Source organism: Marmota flaviventris, chromosome 7, assembly GCF_047511675.1.
Source record: "Marmota flaviventris isolate mMarFla1 chromosome 7, mMarFla1.hap1, whole genome shotgun sequence".
NCBI lineage: Eukaryota > Metazoa > Chordata > Mammalia > Rodentia > Sciuridae > Marmota > Marmota flaviventris.
The window spans coordinates 120,565,527-120,581,210 of NC_092504.1; the positions used below are offsets into that span (position 1 = coordinate 120,565,527).

At 33.7% G+C, this 15,684-nt stretch overlaps 1 protein-coding gene across 1 annotated transcript in view; it reads left to right on the forward strand.

Annotated features, from left to right (window-relative positions):
* Nucleotides 1-15,684, forward strand: part of Iqcm (IQ motif containing M) — a 320,965-nt gene that overhangs the window by 237,147 nt on the left and 68,134 nt on the right. Inside the window, exon 13 of the mRNA XM_071614029.1 lies at nt 10,242-10,403. Within this exon, the coding sequence (XP_071470130.1) occupies nt 10,242-10,403 (162 nt within the window). The remainder of the gene's footprint in view (nt 1-10,241; nt 10,404-15,684) is intronic.

Here is a 15,684-nt window from a genome sequence, read left to right on the forward strand (position 1 = left end):
GGTTTATTGAGATTCTTGGACTTGTAAGTTTATTATTTTCATTAACATTGGAAAATTTGATGTTATTTCATCAGATTTTCCATTCTGTCTGTACTCCACTCTTCTCTTTAGGGGACTTAACACATATATTAGGGCCCTTAAAGTTGGTTCCACAGTTCACTGAAACTGTGTTTACAAGTCTTCTTTCCTTGTTCGTTTTTTGCACAACTTCTATTGCTATGTTCTCAATTTCACCCATTGTATGTAGTGTATGATCTATCATTAATCTCATCAAATGTGTTTTTATATCTCAGACATTTTTCATGTCCAAGTGTTTGACTTTAGTCTTTATTTCATGTCTCTACTTAACATGCTTAATCTTTCCTTCAACTTCTCAAATATATGCAATGTGTTATAATAACTTTTAATGTCATTATCTATTAATTCTATCATCTGTGTTATTTGTTGGTCTGTTTAGATTGATTCATTTTTACTCTCAGGATGGATTGTATTTTCCTATTTCTTTTTCATGGCTGGTAATTTATTGGATATTAGACATTGTGCATTGTGCCTTGATGATACTTCATATTTGTATCCCTATAAATACTCTTGTGATTTTAATACCTAAAAAATCAATTTCTTACAAACCAATCTCAAATGACTCACTGTCTTATTTTTCATCTCTAATGTCACTATGTCCTTTTCCCGTGGTACAGAAATAATAATTTGTATGTATTTGTTTATTTATGTCTTTATTACCTATCTCATATCCTATTAGACCATCAGCTGCATGAAGGAGCTATTTTATTCCTATTAATAAACACAGTGTCTAGCATTTAAGAATTACTCAATAAATAAAAAAAATAATTTTAGAATTCTTTTATTTTAACATGATGAATTTAACATCTTGTTTGGGGGACTTAATGTGCAAGATACTTAAATAAATATAAAATATAAGCTGTCTTTAGGATTATAATAAATAAATTATCTTGAATTTTTTTTTTTACCAGATCAGTAGAAAAATCATAGAGCAACATAAATTAAGGGACAGTTCTATTTCTCAGAGGGAAAATAGATATTCTCTTTTTATTTTCAACTGCAATTCTGAGTAAAACATGTCAATATAGCCTGAAATATAAACATCCTGTAAAATTCCAGTGGAAGATTTCAGATTTGGGGATATATCATCAGAGACACAGCAGTTAGCCTGTTATGAATGGAATGCATGAGAAACAATTTGAATAAAAATGGCAAAGTCATGGAATCTTTTTTTTTTTTTAATTACCCAATGAAGATAACAATTACCCTAAGCACAGGCAAGTTTAGCAGAGCTATTAAATTAGCTGAAAGGTATCATTTTGACCAGCAGGTGGGACCTGTATCTTTGATGTGTGTTTGTGTGTGTGTGTTGCTGGAGATTAAACCTGGGGTCTTTTGCATTCTAAGCAAGAGCTCTACCACTGATTATATCCCCAGCCTTGTATATTAGATCTTATAATTTCCTTTTATTAGAATCATATTTTTAATCACCCAGTATCTGGTTTATTATATTGACTTCAATATTAATTTTTAACTCAGATACCTGGAATATGGAATGTATATAAGCTTAAATGCATGATAACCAATATGAGAAATATATGTCTAAAACTCAGAAATATACATGAATATATATCTAAACACAGACACAACACACTTCCATGAGCCTAAGGAATCCAGATTAGCCCTACCTTGTTGCTTTGTTGAATGTGTAGTTACCAATCTCTCAGGCACGGGTAGGTTTAGTTAATACTAATTTTTTAACTAAGGAGACATGGATATATGTGCTCTGGAAAATCTGTCTACAGGTTATATTGTTCACAGGGGAAGCTGGTTATGTCAATAAAATGTCTCTAGGTTTCAGAGTTAAAGAAAAATAATGAACAATGCAACTATGAGCAAATCACAGTGTATTTAAAACATTTTATATATGATGCTTATAAAAGGTATTTCTAACTCAAAGAGGAGTAATCGTTTGATGGATAAGAGAGTCATTTAATTAATAGCCCCTCCTTCCTTTCTTCCTTCCTTTCCCCCTCCCTTCCTTCTTCTCGGGGCTCCTCCTTCCTTCCCAGGCCTGACACATACTAGGCACATGCTCTACCACTGAGCTGTATCCCCAGCCCCTAAGTTCTCTATTCATCTAGTCAAATTCATCTTATTTTCTTCATTTTGTACTATTTCTGAAGATTATCTGAAATCATTTCCTAGAGTATATTATATGAACTTTCCCCCTCTTTCCTCAAGATAATACAATATGTTGGGCTCATATTTGTTATCAATTTAACTAATATCTCCTGTCAATTTGCCATGGACTACTAAAAACAATCTGTTTATTATTTCTGCCAATTCATTTTATCTTAATGCCTGTTAATCTGTTTTTCTTTAGTTTCATTATATTTTTTTTTTAGAAAATCTTCTTTAAAGCCCCATTAAAATGGAGATAGCAGGTCTCTAATTTTCTTTATCCTTTAAGCTTGTTATCCTATGAAAGAAATTAAATACCGTGCAGTGGACCACATACACATTTATAAATTACATAGGCCTATCTTTATTCAAGCAATTAATCTTGGTCTTTTAGGGGAAAAAAAAACCCAAGGGGAAATAACCCTTGCTTTGTATTTCCAAGAAACAGCATGCCCAAAACATTTAAATTTCGATGTTTTCTCCCAAATGCAAATTGTTAGGTAAATTTATTATTAAACATTTGGTTAGATCTATACAATAGCTTAAAATGATGTATTTATGTATTATGTTAAAGGTGTGCTGTTTACAAAAAATTATGTAATGAGAATTAAAGAAACAAAGTTTTTTTTTTTTTCTTCCAAGTACCTTTAATTCACCTGGTGAATGAAGACAGCAGAAATATGTATGTGTACAACCTTTTGCATTTTCATTGGTAACCAAACCTCTGAATTGTTGGAGGGTAATGATATGCCTGGTGGAAATACTTTGTTACCAATTGAAAGTTTAGCTTTATCAGGGGGTGGTTCTGTGCTTGTTTTGGTCCTTCCAAAGAGTACTTTTAGAAATTTAAATACTTATATATTTCCTAATTTATCAAAAACCTCCACTGACAACCAACTGATAAAATGAGAAAATCATACTTACTTTTATTTCTCTTCCCAAACATCTCCCTAACTTTAAAAAGAGCTTATGATTTAAACATGATTTCAAGGTTTTTACATTTCTCCTTTTTCAACAAGTCCTTTAGTTGTTTGATCCTGCAATTCTATATTTTTCTGTGTTTAAACAAGTTCAAGGCTTACCATTTCCTGCCTCCCTCCCTCCCCTTTTCTTCCTTCCTTTTATTTCACCATTGACTTCTTCATTCTTTAGTTCTCTATTTTGATTCAATTTTGTTGGCTGTATTTTAACAAAATTTAGTATTTGATTTTGTTTTGTTGTATTCCTAGAAGAGACTGTGGGTACTATATTTCCTAAAAATGTTTTTTTGAAATTTTTCATGAGTCACACAATTTTCTGAGAACATTATAGACATTTTTCTTTTTCCATTAGATATTGTTTTGGGAATCTGATGCCAGCTGTTATCACCTGTGAGAAGTGATTTGGATTCCCAAAGAATACTTTCTATAGCCTTAACTTCATTAAGCTTTATCCTTAAGCTCATGATCTTTTTGATGTCTAAACTTGATGAGGCTATGGTTTCCAGTTATTCAATCAAATTCTAGACGGATGTTGCTGCAAAGGGATTTTATAGATATGATGGAAGTACATAATCAATTGACTTTAAGTAAAGAAGATTATCATGGGGATGGAGCTATAGCCGAGCATGTACAAAGCCCGGGGTTTAATCCCAAGTAACACACACACACACACATTATCCTAGATAACCTGGTCAGGCCTGGTATAATCATTTGAAACATTTTTAAAATAGATCTGAGGCTTCCCTAGAATAAATTTTGCCTGTGACTATTAACTGCAGCCTGGGTACAAACCAATTTTATGCCTACCCTATGTTGTATTCTGGAGCAGATAACTTATTCTTGGGTTTCATAGGTCCATAGGTAAAGAAGAATTGTACCTCAAGATGAGGTACAATCAGGACTTCACCAATATGAAATTTTACATGTATCTGTTCTAAGAATGCTTTCATTTAGGTCTGAAATGTATTGTTTCTGTCAAAATTCTTCAAAGTTGTTGGAGGTTGTGGGAATTTCGACTAATGATGCAGATACACACACACAAATACACACATTCTTGGTAGATTAAGATATACTCCCATTGGGATATTATTACCATTGGTACTTATAAATAAATTGAAGCTATGAAATTGTCCATTTTTAAAATAAGTTAAAGTCTTATTAATTTTTTTGCTCACTTTTGTTTCCAAATGAATTTAGAGTAATCTTAACTTTTCTATGAATACTAAGCAGGTCAAATTATAGACATCCGTACCAGTGAAACCTCAATAAGTCTGGCAACTGAAGTCCAGAAATTGTCCAGTTCTGAAAAGCAGCATATTTATTTTAAAGATACATAAAAAAAAATAATTTGGTATTCAGTTGGAAAACCACACCATGAAAAATTCTCACTTATTTGGATTTCTTTTTCACTGTTTAAAATAAAATGGTATTATTTTTGCCTCCCCAATTTAGGAAGAGTTCTAAGTCATGAAAAGTGAGATCAGTCTTTTAAAAAATATGTACACATATTTTGCATGTCAGGCTGCCATAATGGTTGAGCAAAGGCATAGAGTTAAGCCTATTATAGTTAATTGCATTTATTTTTTGCTAAGGGATTAAAATAGTCTAGAAAAATAATACTTAAAATAATGAACTCAGTAATCAACTGCATTTTAAATTAATATTAGTAGTGAATAATGTCAAGATTGGTTGACTTTCTCCCTGCCCCTAAAGGAGTGGTATAAATATAGAAAAATGACCCAAAGGCTAGTATTTGTGGCGAGAAAACAAGGGGGAAGGGTATTTAAAATTTCATTTAACAATTAAGAGTGGCAACACTTAATTGGAAATTTTATGCTTCCAACCTGAAAGGTAAATGTATTAAAATACTCTTCCAAAAAAAGTTAAAAAAAATATCTAGTATGTTATGTATGGTAAACCCAATAAAAGCTGTCCTTGTGCTCTCACCTTAAAATAGTTTGTGTGACACTCTTATTCTTAACAAGCGACAGCGTTGTGACTGAGGTGGGAGCAGCACTTGTCCTTGGTCTGTCACAGTGAAGTCCTGTTAATGTGTTTAATCTGGCCATCTTGAGACTCAGCCCTTCAGAGAAAATGATGAGCATATCTTAAAATACAGTACTTAAAATTAATGATAGTACTCCTCCAATCTTTTATGAGGCAAAGTTTGTGTCACTTCCAACACACACACACACACACACACACACACTCTTTCACACATGCATGCACACACACACACACACTCACACACATGCTTTTAAAAGAAAGAACATGCTCCTCCTAAGGAATACTCATAATTCCATTAGAATTATTAATCAAAGTTACTTAGTGTTGGGAAACTATATGATTTTTTTAAGTAAAGTAATATGATCTGTGTTTCTGTCTGAATTCCATGAAGACAGACAAAAAGGGCGAAAGTGTTTTAGCTTTCTACATCAAGCAATGTATTTAATTTGCTAAGGAGTCTAAAAACTAAGAAAAAAATCTGAAAATTTAAATAGTAAGATATTTCTTTGCATTACTATAGTGATGCAGTTGTGTACAATGAATCAAAATTCATTCTGCTGTCATCTATACCTAATTAAAATAAATTCATTAATAAATAATAATAATAATAATAATAATAATTAAAAGATTTTTTTGTGAACTCTTTGTATTTTATTCCACTAAAGAAGGAGACCTTCTGAAATAAATTGAAGAATTGAATGGCTCCAATAACCTAGTTTTTTTTTTCTGTTTTGTAGTAGGTTTTTGACTGAATTTATAAAGATGTCTATCAAGGCACGATTTCCACATTTAGCCTTTTAATTGGTGAAAAACATTCTGGCCAAATTTGTATGCACCCATTTTTGTGAACTAAAAGGATTTGGAGTAAAAATTTGTTATATTTCAACTTTTTAATGAAATTCATGTCCTAATTTATATTATTTATTCTCACCGGGGTGTTTTATGCTCTTATGTAAATGAAGTAATATCAGTATTTAATTGTTATATGAGATCAGTGGTCCTTGCTTTATCTCTGTGAGTGAGGTCTTTCTGAAGCATATTGTTTGACTTTCTTCTTAACCATTTTATTCTGTGGTGTTCAATCTTCATGTTACTTTTCCTCTCTCAGTGACCTTTAACACCTTATATTTCAGCTTAAAAGAAATTAACATTAAGAAAGTTGCATTATTTTAAGAATGAGACAGCTTTAGATTTACTTTCTCTTATCTAAGGCATATGTAATTTTTCTTATTGATAAATTGATATTCTTAAACTTACTAATGAACAGAAAAAAGCTTAGATAAAAATGACATGACAAAAAAGTATGGCATTCATTTTTTCAAATCAAAGAAAATGAATGCAACATAAAGTGCTTTAACCATATGGTGACAAGACAGTAAAAGCAGAGCATTTAGAAACTGGCCGTTTTCAGTAAATTATAGATTATTTGTCTTCCTGTTCAAGCTCATGTATGGTAGCCTTCTACTGAAAACCTCATGTGACTGATCAGGTCCATGAGAGCTACATCAGCATTTTAATGAATGCATAATATTCACAGTAGAAGAAAGCCTACATTACCTGTTCCCATCTTTTTTAGCTTGTGATCTTGGTGTTAGTATGAAGTATACCTTTTTATTTTTGGAGATAAATTTAGCCAGTAACAGAAAGTGGCAGTGCGACATTTACCTCCATTTAGATTTTAGTGTAGACATTTTATTTGCCTAAAATTGAAGCATTTGTCTTTATGGAAAAAATGAAGTGCTTTATTAAAACTAATCAGTATAATCCTATGAAATAAAGTTACTAAACATCGATGTTAAGATGAGGGAATTAGACACAAATGCTCTGGAGGGCAGAAGCCTTACGAACAATGTGGTCCTTCACACTAAGCACAGCAGTTACTCCTAGTTTGTCCTACTTGGTTTCTTTTTTCTTTTTTCTTTATGACTTCAGAAAGAAGCCCTGAACTATTTTATTTCCTTATTTTGTATGTTACGACAAACTTGGGGGTTGTATTTAGTTTAGCTATGTGGTTTCTTGTGATGTAACTCTTCATCCTTCACCTCCTTCACAACTGGAAAAGTGACCCCCACTGCCTAGGATCTCCCCTGCTCAACTTCTTGAAGTCTGAGCAGGGCCAAAAGGTAATTCAGGGTTTACTCTTCAGCTTTACAACAGTCCTAGTTTCTTTTTCTTCTGTTGACATATGAGGAAAAGGAATCTACAATGTGTAGGTGATATATTTATTATCTATATATATCTGAACGTATGTCAGGGTGTTTTGGTTTTGATTTTTTTTTTGTTAGAAGAGAATAATTTTTAAGTTTCCCATTTTAGAAAAGAAACAGCCTGGTTGGGTGGGGACACACCTGTAATTCCAGTGGTTCTGGAGGCTGCTGTGGGAAGATCACAAGTTCAAAGCCAGCCTCATCAACTCCTCAAGACCCTAAGTAGCTTAGCAAGATCCTGTCTCAAAATAAACAATTAAAAAGCATGATGGGGGCGGGGTCGCTATGAATGTGGCTCAGTGGTTGAGCACCCTTGGGTTCAATCCCAGATATATATAAAAAAGAAATAGCCAAGAGTTCTATAATATATTTCTAATCAAAAGATGCAGCCAGATTGGGGATACATGCCTATAATCCCAGTTATTCTGGAGACTGAGGCAGTTTAAGGCCAGCCTATGCAACTTAATGAAACCCTGTCTCAAAAACAAAAACAAAAACAATAAAGTAAAATAAAAGGACTGGGTATGTAGCTAATAGTAGAGCCCTACTGGATTCAATCCCCAGGACCAACCACCAAAAAAAAAAAAAATGAAAATTGAAAAGAAAAAAGAAAGAAATAGCATATTTATTTCCAACTCATTTTTTATTATTGTTGAAATAATAATAATTAGAAAATTAGAAATGCACATATCTAGTGCTTATATATCATTTCATCTAACAATAACTGAAGAAGTTAATAAATCACTTGGAGATAATTGATTTGTTTAATATTCCAAATCCTACTAAAGATGGTTCAAGAATTAGAACTCAAGACTAGCTGTATAAGATTGGGTCCAGTCAAGAGGCAAAAAATATGTAGTAATTTGAGCAAGAACAGTTTTTAACTATGACAGGGATTAAGGTAACTGTTATTATCTACTAAGGCATAAAAAAACTCTACAGAATTGAGAAAGGCAGGTATAGGTAGTAGCCACTCCAATTCTGTCTGAGGCAGAATACCTATGGAAAGAAGAAATTTTAAAGAAGGCCACTGGCTCCCACAATGAACTTATGTCAGGGTGTTTTCGTTTTGGAGGAGGTGTAGCTGTGGCTCAGTAAATGGTGGAGAATCTTCTGAGGGGACATGCTAGTTGGTTTCATGAAAAGTCCCTTTCTAGGGTTCTTGAGAAAACTGTCCCTAGGGAGATATCACACTATGGTGCTCACGGGAAACCCATTTATAGAAAGGTCCTGCACGTGGACCTCTCTAGGAAGCTCCCAGTGGTGGGAGAGGAAAGCTGTGTCCTGGAGGGTGCCAGGGAAGCTGCCATTCCTGGCTGGCCACTGTGTACCACAGGAACCTGCCAAAAGAAGCATCCAGAACCAAGAAGATCCCCTTCATTCTCTAGTTCACTTGACTGCCATTTGTGGTTGACACCTAAAATAATGCCACAGGCAGGTAAAAATGTCCTAGTCTCTCAGGTAAGGGAAGGTTGGATTTGGAGCTGTAAGATAATAGATTGATAGCTGACTCCATGCCAGTATCAGAAAATTGAAATCTATTTTCTTTTTCTTTTCTTTTTTTTTTTTTGGTATGAGGGGAAAGGGTGCCAGGGATTGAACTCAGGGGCACTCACCCACTGAGCCACATCCCCAGCCCTATTTTGTATTTTATTTAGAGACAGGGTCTCACTGAGTTGCTTAGCACTTCGCTTTTGCTGAGGCTGGCTTTGAACTTGAGATCCTCCCAAACCCCTGGGATTATAGGCATGTGCCACAGAACGAGGCTAGCAGAAATCTACTTTCTTAATCATTATACCATACTGTCTGTTACTTTACCAGAACATGTGACTTTTAACAAAATAAAGGCAAATAAGAGGAAAGGAAGGAAGGAAAACATAGCAAGATTTTAAATGGAGGTTTGCATTATCAGCCTATCTGTTGTCTTTGAAATCTTTCTTAGGTAGAGGCACTTTAATTGCTCAGAAGACTGACCCATTGAATTTTAAGGCACTGACTTAGCAACCAAAAATGGAAATTGCGAACTGGAGGTCCAAAGGCCATAGCCAAATTTTATTTTTCACTCTACAATTTAAATTGATTTTTAATTCCAGTTTTCACATCTAGTTAATGGAGGTCATGTTCAATTGACAAAGATTTGTTGGCAAATATCCTTAAATATCCATATCCTACTTGATGCATTTACAGAAAGATCTAAGCAAGTTAACTTCTCTGGGTCTCAGTTTCTTCACATAACAGAAACAACAATAACAGTACCTACTTTATTGGTACATTATGATAATTAAAAGTGTTAATATTTTTATGCACTTAAAGAAGTAATCTTTGTATCTAATAAGTGCTATATAAATGTTTGTCAGATTAAAAAAATCAATTACAGCATATACATTTTTATATTTTCTTAAAATCCATAGACTAAAATTATTAATTCTTTAAGTATTTCCAGTTTATGAAACTTTATGTTTAGTTATAACAATTTTGTCAGATTAATCTGATTCCATTGTTTCATAGCAATTAAAAATATATCATTATGTTATAGAATGTACAATGTGAATGCTGTTCATTGGTTATTTTAATTTTTTTCTATAGTTTTAGCAAAGTGGTAGCACTTGAAGATGATATTAGTAAAGCCTTTACTCTTTAATTTTTTCAAGGAATTATATGAACAGTAAGATTTTTGGCAAAGAAACTTTGATGACAGAAAATCTGTAGTTTCAATGTAACACTTAGTTTTCAAATCAGTAGCTTCTAATTTGCATGCCCCAAACTAAACATGTTAGATATACTGTAAATGTCTAAAACTTAAAAATTTCTGCTTTTATATTCTTTTTTTCCTTTTTTTTCACAGATAAGTCACTAACACATCCTGAAGTGATCAAAAGGACCCAGGCAATTGAACTGTTATTTATGCTCTATCCTCCGAAAGGTGCCCATGTGGGCAACAAAGGCAGACTAAAGTCAACCTGGCTGAGACCCATAGTAAATGGAGAAGAAGGCTATAAATATATAGGTAAGATCTGCACTTGTTGTTTGTATAATGAGGAAATGATGCTTCGTGTTTGCTTACCTCTTGTTTATCACTTGGATGAGATTGGGTGTTACATAGTAGATTCCCTTTACTTCGTAGGTATTATGTTTGCGATTTTAAAACTATCTATTTTGTATTTTGGTGCCTTTGCAGAATTTTGGAAGCACAGTATATATACCCATTCACCTGTTGATGGACAGGGATTTTTTACTTTTGGATTACTAGAGGTAAAGCTGCTATGAACCTTCAGGTTCAGAATTTTGTGTAGACGTGCTTATGTTTCTCTTAGCTACCTTGTTTTCCAAATTAATCATACCATTTCATGTTCCCCCATGTGCAGAGAGGAGTTACTTCTTTTCCACAGCTATATTAAGCCTTACATAATCAGTCTTTCTAATTTTAGCCGATATAATAGATACATGTGTTTGGTATCCCATTGTGGTTTTAATTTGAATATCTCTAGTAAATAATAGAGTTGGCATCTTTTGAAGTATTTGTTACTTATGTGTCTTCTTTGGTGAAGGGTCTGTTCATAGCTTTTGGCTATTTTATAATATTTAGGATTGTTATTAAATTTAGAGGGTCCTTTAGATATTCTGGGTACAAATCCTTCAGTACATATGTGCTTTGCAAATATGGTTTATCTTTTCTTTCTTTCAATAGTATTTTTTGAAGAGAAGTTTTAAATTTTGATGAAGTCCAATTTATCCTGTATTTCTTTATGGTTTATATTTTTATCTTAAAAAAATTTGGCCAGACTTGGGGTCACAAAGGTATTCTTCTAGAAATTTTGTAATTTTAAATTTTATATTTCAGTGTACAATTGGTTTTGAGTACATTTTTGTACATGATTCAAATCATAGATTGAGAATTTGTTTCTATATAATTATTTTTTTTCTGTTCCCCTTTCCTTTATTGTTTTTTTAATTTTTTAAATTTTTTTTTATTATTAGTTGTTCAAAACATTACAAACCTCTTGACATATCATATTTCATACATTTGATTCAAGCAGATTATGAACTCCCATTTTTACCCCGTATACATATTGCAGATTCACATTGGGTCCACATCCACTTTTTTACATATTGCCATACTAGTGTCTGTTGTATTCTGCTGCCCTTCCTATCCTCTACTATCCCCCCTCCCCTCCCCTCCCCTCTCCTCCCATCTTCTCTCTCTACCCCATCTACTGTAATTCATTTCTCTCTCTTGTTTTTTCCCCTTTCCCCTCACTTCCTCTTATATGTAATTTTGTATAACAATGAGGGTCTCCTTCCTTTACCATGCAATTTCCCTTCTCTCTCTCTTTCCCTCCCCCCTCTCGACCCTGTTTAATGGTGATCTTCTTCTCATGCTCTTTCTCCCTATTCTGTTCTTAGTTACTCTCCTTATATCAAAGATGACATTTGGCATTTGTTTTTTAGGGATTGGCTAGCTACACTTAGCATAATCTGCTCTAGTGCCATCCATTTCCCTGCAAATTTCATGATTTTGTCATTTTTTAGTGCAGAGTAATACTCCATTGTGTAAAATGCCACATTTTTTTTTATCCATTCATCTGTTGAAGGGCATCTAGGTTGGTTCCACAGTCTAGCTATTGTGAATTGTGCTGCTATGAACATCGATGTAGCAGTATCCCTATAGTACGCTCTTTTAAGGTCTTCAGGGAATAGTCCGAGAAGGGCAATAGCTGGGTCAAATGGTGGTTCCATTCCCAGCTTTCCCAGGAATCTCCATACTGCTTTTCAAATTGGCCGCACCAATTTGCAGTCCCACCAGCAATGTACAAGTGTACCCTTTTCCCCACATCCTCACCAGCACTTGTTGTTGTTTGACTTCATAATGGCTGCCAATCTTACTGGAGTGAGATGGTATCTTAGGGTGGTTTTGATTTGCATTTCTCTGACTGCTAGAGATGGTGAGCATTTTTCCATGTACTTGTTGATTGATTGTATGTCCTCCTCTGAGAAGTGTCTGTTCAGGTCCTTGGCCCATTTGTTGATTGGGTTATTTGTTATCTTATTGTCTAATATTTTGAGTTCTTTGTATACTCTGGATATTAGGGCTCTATCTGAAGTGTGAGGAGTAAAAATTTGTTCCCATGATGTAGGCTCCCTATTTACCTCTCTTATTGTTTCTCTTGCTGAGAAAAAACTTTTTAGTTTAAGTAAGTCCCATTTGTTGATTCTTGTTATTAACTCTTGTGCTATGGGTGTCCTATTGAGGAATTTTATCCAAAATTTCCAGTAGTATTTATCGAAAAGACTTTCCCCCTTTGAATTCACTGAACGTTGTAAAAACTAAATAGAACAAGAAGGTATGTGGTTGGCTAATAACTACATGAAAAGGTAATTAACATCATTAGTTACTAAGGAAATACACATCAAAATCATAGTGAGATACCATTACTTATCTATTAGGAAGGTTAAAATTAAAAAAAAAAAAAAAAAAAAAACTTTACATCTAACAATACCAGGATTGGAAGGATATGGAGATTGTGTTGCTAGTGGGAATTCAAGATAGTACAACTTCCTTGGAAATATTTTGGTACTTTTTAAATAAAATTAAAGAAATTTTAACCATAAAACTTAGCCATCCTACTCCTAAGTAATTACTTAAGATTAATGAATCATTTTTGTACACAAAAACCTACACATGAATGTACATAACTGAGTTATTAACTACCAAATGCTGGAAATAACACAAATGTTCTTCAGCGGGTGAATGGATAGACAAGATTTGTTCATCCATGCAAATGGAATGCAATAAGCAGTAAATTAGCTCTAAATAAAAGGGAGGTCAACTTCACTTAGCATTATTCTCTCCAGTGCCATCCATTTACCTGAAAATGCCATGATTTTATTCTATTTTATTGCTGAGTAAAATTCCACTGTGTATAAGTGCCACATTTTTTTTTTATCCATTCATCCACTGAAGGCCATCTAGGTTGACTCCACAGTTTAGCTATTGTGAATTGTGCTGCTATAAACATTGATGTGGCTGTGTCCCTGTAGTATGGTGTTTTTAAGTCTTTTGGGTATAGACCAAGAAGAGGGATAGCTGGGTCAAATGGTGGTTCCATTCCCAGCTTTCCAAGGAATCTCCATACTGCTTTCCATATCGGCTGCACCAATTTGCAGTCCCACCAGCAATGTATGAGTATACATTTTCCCTACATCCTCGCCCACACTTATTATTGTTTGTCTTAATAATAGCTGCCATTCTGACTGGAGTGAGATGATATCTTAGAGTAGATTTGATTTGCATTTCTGTAATTGCTAGAGATGGTGAACATTTTTTCATATATTTGTTGATTGATTCTAAGTCCTCTTCTGAGAAATGTCTGTTCAGGTCCTTGGCCCATTTGTTGATTGGGTTATTTGTTTTTTTGATGCTTAGCTTTCTGAATTCTTTATATACCCTAGAGATTAGTGTTCTAAAGGCCGAATGTTTTCTCTGATATAAGGAGGCTGACTCATAGTGGGGTAGGGAGGGAGAGCATGGGAGGAATAGACAAACTCTAGATAGGGCAGAGGGGTGGGAGGGAAATAGAGGGGGCAGGGGATTAGCAAGGATGGTGGAATGTGATGGACATCATTATGCAAAGTACATGTACGAAGACACAGATTGTTGTCAACATACTTTAGATACAATCAGAGATATGAAAAATTGTGCTGTATATGTGTAATAAGAATTATAATGCATTCTGCTGTTATTTATTTTTTAAAAAAATCAATAAAAAAGAATGGACAAAAAAATAAATAAAAGGGAGGGAAGGATTGACAAACACAGCAACATGAATGAATCTCAAATGCACCATGATAAGTGACAGTGAAAGAAGCTGGATTCTGAGGCCATGCCCTGTACGATTACATTTAAGTGATAGTTTGGAAAAAACAAAACTGTAGGAGCAAACATCAGGCCTGTAGTGCCCAGAATTTAGGGCTGGTGGTTGGGGGTCTGCTACAAAGAGGGGATTCTAAGACTTGGAGGAGCTGTTCTGTATCTTGATCACACTAGTGGTTGTACAAAGTCAAAACCCATAGAACTGTACACCAAAAGTAGTAAATTTTATTGCCCATAAAAATTTTAAAAATTAAACCCAAAATAAAAATAAAATTTCAACCATTGGCCAGCATCTCCATAAAAGATGTATACATCATTTGTAATTAGGGAAATATAAATTAAACCACAATGAGATATCACCACACGACCTACCCAGAGGGCTCAAATTTAAAATACTGGCCATATTAAGTATTGGCAAACATGTGTAGCTACCAGAACCCTAATATTCTCTCACTGAAAAATGTAAAATAGTACAAACTTTGACACAATATTTTGGCACTTTCTTAAAAAATTTAACATACACCTGTCACACAACCTGATCACTACACACCTATTTATCTATCAAAAACTTTATTTTTTATTTATTCAAAAACTTGTGAGTAATCCTAGAATCCATTATTGTAAAAGAATCAAACTAGAAACAACTAAAATGACAGAAGAATTGATAAGCATGTTGTAATATTTCCATGTAGAACACTAAGACATAAAAAGAAAAAATCTTGATACTATTGACACAGACAGTATCTATGAATTCTAACATAATTGTGCTAAGTAAAAGAAGCCAGATGAAAGAGAGCACATACTGTATGATTTGTTTCTATAAAATTGTAGAAAATGCATACTAACTCATAGTGATAGAAGGCTTGTGGTTGTATGGTGATGGGGGTTGGGAATGGGAGTAAGGGACAATTAGGGTGATGGAAATGTTTGTCAGTTTGATTGTGGTAATGGTTTCATGGATGCACACATGCCAAAATTTATCACATGATACACTTTAAATATATGTAGTTTGTTGTTTCTCATTTATACCTCAATAAAGCTATACAATAGTGAAGCTTTTATTTTGGTCATATTTTTGAAAGAGATTTTTCTCTTTCAGTTTTAAAACTTGCATGCTAGACATGATTTAAAGAGGGTCATGAGTTGGGGTGTAGCTCAACAGTAAAGAGCTTGCATTGGATATATAAGTCCTTAGGTTTGATCCCTAGCACTGTGAAATAGATTAGATGCTGGTGCATATGAATGTCTACTTAAGAGCATAATTCTGTGAAAGCCCAGAGGAAGAGGAGGTAAAGAAAGAGAAAATTATGAAAAAAATAAAAGAATGTCTCAAGTTTAAGGCTTCGGGTTCTTTAAGATGAAGAAAAACCCTGGTTGTTATTTATTTTCTCTTTGCAATTGTCCACCTAAAATTACC